Below are 9,499 nucleotides of genomic sequence, written 5' to 3'. Positions count from 1 at the left end.
CTTCTGGATTAGGCAGACTGGCTCCTGAATTCCATATTAATTTGTCTACCCCTGCTCTAATCAGGGCCGTATTTAACGCGGGGCAAAGAGGGCGCTTGCCCTGGGCCCATTCATGGCTGTGGGGCCCAAAGCAGCTGCCCCTCGAGCCCGCTGCCAGCAGAAACTTGCCGATCGGATCGCCCGCGTAGCGCAGGGATCGGCAAGGTGTCCGTACCGCCGCGGTCGTACCGTAGAATCAGCACAGGAAAAAAAACCCTTCTGAATAATAGGGGCTCGACGCTGAGGTGGGGAGCCTTTGCGGAGGACAGCACTTCAGCGTTGGGCCCCTATTATTCCTAGGGGCCCGACGCCCCTATGAATAATAGGGGCGCCTTGTTTGCCCTGTTGGAACAGCACATCACCTCACTCGCAGTAGACACGGCCAGCACAGTACTGGTGAGTGGCAGCCTGGAGAGCCTTGAGGAGAGCGATGTGGAGAGTACTGGTTTAACCAGGGCCCTGTGGGGTCTCACTAGGGCTCTGTGGGGTCTCACCATCCCTAGTTAAACCCCACAGAGCCCTGGTTAAACCAGGGCTCTGTAGGGTCTCGCCATCCCTAGTTAAACCCCACAGAGCCCTGTTGGGACCCTACAAAGCCCTGGTGATACCCTATAGAGCCCTAGTTTAACCAGGGCTCTGTGAGGGCTCACCAGGGCTCTGTGGGGTCTCACCAGGGCTCTGAGGGGTCTAACCAGGCTGGTGAGACCCCACATAGCCCTGGTGCTGGTGAGACCCTACAGAGGCCTGGTTTACCCAGGGCTCTGTAGGTTCTCGCCAGCCCTAGTTAAACCCCACAGAGCCCTGTTGGGACCCTACAAAGCCCTGGTGATACCCTATAGAGCCCTAGTTTAACCAGGGCTCTGTGAGGGCTCACCAGGGCTCTGTGGGGTCTCACCAGGGCTCTGAGGGGTCTAACCAGGCTGGTGAGACCCCACATAGCCCTGGTGCTGGTGAGACCCTACAGAGGCCTGGTTTACCCAGGGCTCTGTAGGTTCTCGCCAGCCCTAGTTAAACCCCACAGAGCCCTGTTGGGACCCTACAAAGCCCTGGTGATACCCTATAGAGCCCTAGTTTAACCAGGGCTCTGTGAGGGCTCACCAGGGCTCTGTGGGGTCTCACCAGGGCTCTGAGGGGTCTAACCAGGCTGGTGAGACCCCACATAGCCCTGGTGCTGGTGAGACCCTACAGAGGCCTGGTTTACCCAGGGCTCTGTAGGTTCTCGCCAGCCCTAGTTAAACCCCACAGAGCCCTGTTGGGACCCTACAAAGCCCTGGTGATACCCTATAGAGCCCTAGTTTAACCAGGGCTCTGTGAGGGCTCACCAGGGCTCTGTGGGGTCTCACCAGGGCTCTGAGGGGTCTAACCAGGCTGGTGAGACCCCACATAGCCCTGGTGCTGGTGAGACCCTACAGAGGCCTGGTTTACCCAGGGCTCTGTAGGGTCTCGCCATCCCTAGTTAAACCCCACAGAGCCCTGTTGGGACCCTACAAAGCCCTGGTGATACCCTATAGAGCCCTAGTTTAACCAGGGCTCTTTGGGATCTCACCAGGGCTCTTTGGGATCTCACCAGGGCTCTGTGTGGTCTAACCAAGCTGGTTAGACCCTACAGAGCCCTGGTGAGACCCTAGAGAGCCCCGGTTTAACCAGGGCTCTGTGGGGTTTTACCAGGCTCTGTGGTGTCTAACCAGTCCCCACAGAGCCCTGGTTATACCAGGGCTTTGTATGGTCTTACCAGGGTTCTGTGGGGTTTCACCAGGACTAGTGAGACCCCACAGAGCCCTGGTGAGACCCCACAGAGCCCTGGTGAGACCCCACAGAGGTGAGACCCCACATAGCCCTGGTAGGGGAAATGGCACTTTCGGCATTATGCCAAAAGTGGCATTTACTGCCGATAAGTTTCGGCGGCCGATATATCGGTGCATCCCTAATATAAACGGCTGAGCTTGCAAACGGTTTGAAATCCTGCAGTCAAAGTTTTTTTGAGAGAAGCCTATGATCTATGTGTGCTGTTTTTTTTTTTTTTCTGGGTGTTGGGGAGGTGAGAGAAATTCCTGGGGGGGGGAAGAAAATGTTTGCCCAGGGTCCGATCAGTATTAAAGACGGGCCTGGCTCTAATATATATTTTTCAGCAATTATTGCTCTTCCATTTACATGTATGGGTAGGTCTGCCTACATTCAGCTTGAAGACAAAGTTGTATTATGCCTTTTAGGAGAACAATAGCTGTGTGTACTTGCACAGGTGAAGATTGCAACTGAGATGGGAAAATGCAATAAGGAAGTTCAAGCTTAAATGATCCAAAGAGCAAAAATCCTTAATTCAGGCACATTCACATCTCTGTGTTGCAGTGATGCACAATAAAATGGAGTTTTATCCCATGTTTAAAGCAACTTGAAACTGAATGCAGTATGCTTCGGTACCCCTCATTTTGAATGGTATATGACCACATGACGGTCAACAATCTATGCCAGGGGTGGGCAAACTTCTAGCCCTCCAGCTGTTGAGGAACTACAAATCCCATGAAGCATTGTAAGATTCTCACAGCCACAGGCATGACCCCCAGAGACAGATGCATGATGGGATTTGTAGATTAACCACAGCTGGAGGGCTGCAGTTTGCCCACCCCTGATCTAGTGTGCTTCGTTAATAAAAATTGGGCAGGTCACCACAATAGATGGGTACCTACCTTCCTATTGCACTCCAGAATGCGTTTTTCTTTCTTTAATGGATACATTTATTTATTTATTGCTTATTGTGCTCGTTGCCTGATGAACATTTACTCTGTTTTATGTAGACTTTGTGATTCATTGATTAAATATATATTTTTGGAAAAGAAAAACCCTGCGTATGGTTGCATTAGCTGCCATTCAAAATGTTAACAACCGAAATACCATACATTAACGAGTTTGCAGTAATGGAGTGCAGCGGAAATATCTGAATGCGGCCTTTGTGTATAAATAGCACAAACAGCCAATATAAAAATGTATTCAGGTAATAGAACTGAGCAAAGCAAGTGTTGAGGTTACTGTGCCCTTAAATACTAGCTGGTGCAATTCCTGTAAGGCATCTAATATAATCTAATTGTTGCTTCATATTTTCTTGTAGGCTTCTTCAGCTCATTAAGAGATGCAGCTGCTAAAATAACCTCTGAAGGATCTGGCAGAAGACGAGCAACAGAGAATGCGGAGTAAGCTTTGCCTCAGCAGTTTGGTTGCTGTTGTCTGTTTGCTGAGCCATGTCTACAGCCAGGCCACTGGTGAGTGTTGGTACATTGCCTTACCCACCCTGGCTTTTGCCAGTCAACTTTAAAAAGAAAGTGTGGTTTATTTTCAGTGAGCACATATTTTCAGTTAACATTGCTGGGACTTTTACCACTATATATGCTTTCTTAAAGAATATATTAAATATAGAGCTTTGTAGTTTAGCCTCTATAGGGAGCTGTCTTTGGTCAGATATTCTGTCTTTCTTTACAAATGTTGAGCTAAAATGTCAGCCACAAAGTGATTTCATTGGTGATGTCATTGGTGAGTTCACTGGTGACATGACATAAACATCCGACTGTTTAATTGGCCATACAGATGGCAATATTCGGTCAATATCAACCAAGAATCATAAATACAAGTAATGACCTGAAACTACATGATCTACCAACAAGAGGTCTGTCGACCGACATAATTCAGTTGATTTTGAAGTCAAAACTGGGCAAACAATTTGCAGTTGTAATACAGTTAATTGAAAGATTACATTGAAGTGAGACTGAAACAGGAAAAAACGACGACAATTTTGGGATGGGCTCAATCAGGGCAGTTTTGACCTTATCTCCTTGTCAATCAAAATCACCATTTTATGCCTTCTACTGATTTGGGATTTTGGCAAAAAGTAGAATTTTGATCATTCTATGAAATTGCCATGGTGTATGGCTTATGGCCAGCATTAGGCTGCCTTCACACCCATGCATTGTGGGCATTTCACTATGCGTTATCTCAACATGTAGTAACATACAGTTGTAGTTTTGTTGCGGTGCCATTTTGTTTTCAGTGCCGCCACAGCTCACTAGGGCAAACACACCCAATTGAGCAGACATTGTAGCGCCCAGTGGGAACCATCTGCGCATTGTGGTGCAGTGATTTACAAAACAAAAGGTCCTTGTCCGCTTGAAGGAGCGTTGTGGTGGTTTGGTGGGCCTTTCAACTGAGCAGGCTGCCTTAACACAGCACATGTTAACATACCAACAGAACACCTTGTAACACACATGCACTAATGCATTACTTTGACAAACTGCATATATCTAAATGGGCCATTCAACTTGCATTGTGAGAAGAAGCATAAAAGAACAACCTTTGTGTAGCACTGTATCACAGAAAGCAGGTTCTGACTATTTGATATGGCTGCCCCTATGTACATATAATTACAAATCATAGTGGCTTTTTTTTAAATATTAAAGCTGAACTGTGTGTTGGGGTACTGCAGTATCCCAAATTCTCAGTGGCACTTTTCCATTTTAACATGCTTGCTGTTTCATAGCTAAGTATATCTCATCTACACCGTTAAGGATTCAGTCTCAGTTCATTCATGTAATTGCTAGGGGCAGGAGAATGAAAAGAAGGTAAGTTCTGCTGATGCGGTCAGCATTAAATCGAACCTATTGATTTGCCCCCATAAACAAAGTGCAAGTACATTTTGAAGGCACATAATAAACAAACCCTTAAAGTATAAATCCTGTGTAATAATAAGAAAACCTGTCAGTACAGTAAAAGTACTGAATAGGCTGTTGTAGTACAGTGCAGAGAAAAGGCCAACAAGATGGTTTAAAATCTGTGTACATTATTGTGGCCCAGGATTCGGGGTACCTAAGGATCTGGAGGGATTCCCTGAAGGTATGAGAAGTCTTTGGAAACCAGCTGCCTTCTGATACAGAGTTCTGATGGCACAGGGCTACAGGGAGCCTCAGCCTGCAAGTCGGGTTCCTCCCTCTGTCATTAATTAGTGCCAGCTCTAAAAGGGAGCTGAGCTTATGTCAATTTAAAATATTACGGCTGCCATAAATCTGTGAATGAAGAAACACAAAATGTTGAGATCGGGAAAGTCACAGTCATAAAACTTGATGAGGGACAAGTAAACTTTGATGTATTTACAGTGGATAGTCAATGGACTCCTATAGTCTTTCCTTTCCTCTTATAGTTCCTTCTCACTCTCCTTCTTTTCTTTCCATTCTTTTCTTCTTTTTTTTTCTTTTCTGTATCTATTCCTATATATTCTTTGTTCTATTTTCACTGATGACTCATATTCTATATGTAAAATTTAGATTTCCCTTGACTTATCTATGTAATGAAGTCTGTGGAAGTGAGTGTCCCTATAGCTGGCCGTACACTGCTAGAGTTTCGGATGATTCACAGGGATCGGCCCAAATTGGGTGGGTGGCCCTGATGGCTCAACAAACATTACTCAATCGACTTTTGTCAAAGGAGCCATTCCAAAAATATTTAGCCAAACAATGATTAGAAACAGCCAGCTGCAGTTACTATTTGGGTATTCAGCAATGGAACACAGTAGCCCCGCAGGTAGTAGGGGGGATTCCTCCATCCACGCTGTTAGAATTCTTTTGTTTAGGCTGCAGGCTGAACAAAATAAATCTATTAGTGTATGATCCGCTCAAGTGTACCTCATCCTCAAATCCTGCTTGGTTAACCTGTACTCTTTCTCCCTTTTCTATAACCCCCCCAATCTCCATTTATCCTCTAGCTTATCCTCTATTTTTTCATCTCATCTCCCACTCCCCTCATCTCCTCTCTCTCCAGCCCTACCTAAATTACAGAAAATGCTCCAGCATATGTTTATGACTATAGTATTCTTAATTGCTATTAACTGCTTGCAGTCCCCTCTGCTATGCACCTATTCCAGGCTATCGTGTTCAGGTCAAATGAAATGCACGAAAGATGGTCTATGAACCAGCGCCTTACATCTGTAATTTCCCATATAAAATATTTTTATGACCACGACATGTTGTTGTTTATTTTTCATTGGAATTTCCTTGTATCTCTATTTTCTGGTGCGCAATGTCTTCCTCTTGTGTCCTGTTTGCTAATAAGGACCATGCTTGGTTTATTTTACACAGAAGTAATTTTAATCCATATAGCTCTTATTTATTCAGCTGGTACAAGTATACATAGATTATTTTATGTGTACTTGTACCAGCCGAAAAATTACACAAACATTTTCTAAAGAAGTAAATGTCTTGACATCGTTGTGCTGAACCTGAGAATTCTTTGCTTTTTTACTATTTAAAACAAGACGTACCGAGAGGTTAAAGGAGAACTATGAGGTGAGTGCTTTTCACTCACCTCATAGTTCTAGCCGACCTGTGACAATGAGACTGTCACAGGTCGGCTCAGTAGATCAGGAGGTGAGGGAACACATACCGGCGTTCGCTCACTTTGCGATCCTGTCACGGCTCTCTGCCGTGACAGGGGAGGGGCTGGATTCCCCATCCCCGCTTCGATCCTCCATCGCTGACTGGCGGAACAGATGGGGGAGGGGGCGGGTACAGCTGGCTCTGCCTCTAGATGGGTATAGCCAGCTGTCACTCACGCAGCTGGGCGGATCTAGACATAATTGTCGGGATCCGCTTCAGCTGCGGCGTCTCAGTATACCGCGAGCTGTAGCTCGCGGTATACTGAGCTTAGGGTGACGGGAGGACGCTAGTTTGTGTCCTCTCGTTACCCTAAGGAGAACTATGGGGAAAAGCCCTAACCCCATAGTTCTCCTTTTAAATCTCCACCCGTCCTAATTGATCTTATTTATTAAACTATTAGGCCTCATTCACGCACTACGCAAGAGCAAAATTGTATATTGCGTACATACGCGTATGTACGTGCGTATGTACACACACACATATGCGCGTCTGTGCGCACTACATGCAATCCCAGAATGCATAATTTGTAATAGAAATTTTAATGAACTGTACGTGCATACGCGCACAAACATATGCGTGTACGCGTGTAAAATACGCAGAAATACGCTGCCCGGACGCATCTCGGTTCCATTCTGTTTTTCCGCGTTTTTATGCTACGCAAATATACGGCTCCATACGCAGCTATGTGTATGGAGCCATTTATTCGCATATGCTGCAATACGCGCGTATATGCGCGGCAGTGTGAATGAGGCCTTAACATTAGCTGTTTTAAAGCAACACTACCAGTCAGTGAATCTCTCTTTTGCCGAAGTATTGTGGTGGTTTATTCCTTGGCCAGATTATTACTGCTATCCTGGGCCATGAAGAGGAGATATCCCATACTAGTACTATGGCAAGGCTATGTACAATCTATTGTGTAAGCATCTTGTTTCTTAACCTCCTTGGCAGTATTCCCGAGTGTGGCTCGGGGTTAATTTTCTGTACCATAAGCGGTAACCACGAGCCACACTCGGGAATACACAGCGCGTCTCTTACCTTGTCCCTCGAGCCTCGCTGTGTCCTCCGACCAATGCCGGCATCCGCCTTCCGGGTTCCGTCCCTTGCGAGCGTCTGCGTTGTAGGGGGGCGGAACCGGTGGGAGATTCAAAAGTTAGGGGGGAAAAAAACTAAAAAAAAACTAAAACAAATAGAATGAAAAAAAGAAAAAAATCATACCGTCAGGGAGGTTAAAGTTCAACTCTAGGCAGATAGCTAAATACAGAGATAAAATAGATCTGGGAAATGTTTTACCTGTCAAAGGAATTGTATTTCCTCCTCATGTATCACTTGCCCCTCCTTTTTAGATTGTAAGCCCTCACAGGCAGGGCCCTCCTTACCATCTTGTCTTGAATTGGCACTATATAAATCCTGTATAATAATAATAATCATAATATTTTTGTCTGCCCAGTTCTGAGATATGCTCAGCTCTGCCACACAGCACAGCTGTCTAGCAGGACAGGAAACCCAGGGGTGTGGAATTCCTATTGCCTGACACCCGGGACATGCAGTTCCGGGCACCGGGCAGGTGTTAAGCAAGGCTAAATATAGGGCTAGATCTAGAGCAGGTGAGCCGCCGTTCATTTTCTACAAGTGATGCAGCCGGCCAGATATTTAAAGGAGAACTATGGGTGCACACAAGGGCAGTCATATTTGCTCATTACATATATGGATTGTTCCTTTTTGAACCACTTATCTCATGGCAGGTCTACTAGGCAGAGTCTGTTCGATTACAATCAATTTCTAATGACGATAGCCTACAATGTAGGATACCTATACCTTGGGTGTACATGACAGTGTTCAGGAGCAGGATTTATATAAGGGGATGTGCACTTGATTTGTGTTAAGTGTGACTGATTGATTTAGTGATAAGATAGGTCCACTTTAAATCAGGGTATTTTGGAGGTCATTACTTAAGTGTATCTCTCCGTTTCAAGCTTTAACTTATTCTGATTCATGTTCATGTTTTAGATTTTCCAGAATTCTATCGAAACCTTACATGTGTGACACACGATCTAGATGCAATGTCCTGTAAATGGGAAACTCCGGACTCTGCTGGATCTGCAGTACTCTATGAGGTTTGTTTATGGTAAGAATCACCCTTCATCTCTATAAGTTTATTTGGACTTTCTCTAAGCAGATGTATGTCTATTCAACAGTAAAAAGGTGGAAGAACGCTGCTCCCCTTCTGAGCTCTGCTGTACAGGGGATCACAGGTGTCTCATAGCTTGTCATATTTAGGTGTTCACGCTAGATGCAATCAAATATTTTAACCCGCACTGCAAGGGTTAAGTTCTTGTTTTTGTCTAGGTTCTAAAATTACAAAGATATACCGTATATACTCGAGTATAAGCCTAGATTTTTTGTAAAAGTAGGTACCTCGGCTTATATTCGGGACGGCTTATACTCGAGTATATACGGTACTCACCCAATTCTACGAGCCAGCTGGCTCTTAGACTGGTGCCTTCGGCCTCACTCCCCCTCTGCTCCACTGGTCTAAGGTGCCTGTGTCAATAGTGTTCTGTATACTGTGTATAGTATACGTGAGAATGCTAAGGGATATACCTGCAGTAGAGGATAATATGGGCTAAAGGGACCAGTCTAAGAGCAAGACAGCTCCGAGAATCAGGTAAAGCTGGATAAAATGCAAAAAAAAAAATTTCTTTTGGTTAACCTGCACTCTTTTTCTCCCTTTTCTATAATCCCCCCAATCTCCATTTATCCTCTGGCTTATCCTGAACATAGAAAATATGACATACTCCTCCAACGCTTACGAGTGCTGATCGAGGAATCTCCTGCTCTCTTCATTGTATTCTGACAGCGGCTAGAAAGACATTTGAACCCTTTTGCTGCCGGAGCCGTATGCCTCAGGGCGCTGGCTGTGGGCCCCTGTAAACAGACTATAGCTGCCAGGAGTCGTCTATTTACCAGTGGTGACTGTTGGCTTTAAACTGAAAGCGATTCTGTTGGCCGTAAAGCCGTCAGATCACTTCCAGATCACTTCCAGGGGCTGG

General features: G+C 45.4%; 1 protein-coding gene across 1 annotated transcript in view; it reads left to right on the top strand.

Moving 5' to 3' along the window:
- Nucleotides 1–354: 354 nt before the first annotated feature.
- The window catches only part of LIFR (leukemia inhibitory factor receptor alpha), a 43,042-nt gene continuing 33,897 nt past the window's right edge, over nt 355–9,499 (top strand). Inside the window, exons 1-2 of the mRNA XM_018564599.1 lie at nt 355–478; nt 8,457–8,574. Coding sequence (XP_018420101.1) covers nt 355–478; nt 8,457–8,574 — 242 coding nt within the window. The remainder of the gene's footprint in view (nt 479–8,456; nt 8,575–9,499) is intronic.

This window comes from Nanorana parkeri, unplaced genomic scaffold (assembly GCF_000935625.1).
Source record: "Nanorana parkeri isolate BGI_ZX_2015 unplaced genomic scaffold, ASM93562v1 scaffold764, whole genome shotgun sequence".
Taxonomy (NCBI): Eukaryota; Metazoa; Chordata; class Amphibia; order Anura; family Dicroglossidae; genus Nanorana; species Nanorana parkeri.
Note: the sequence above shows the minus strand (reverse complement) of the source record. Positions and strands in the feature narration are given on the sequence as shown.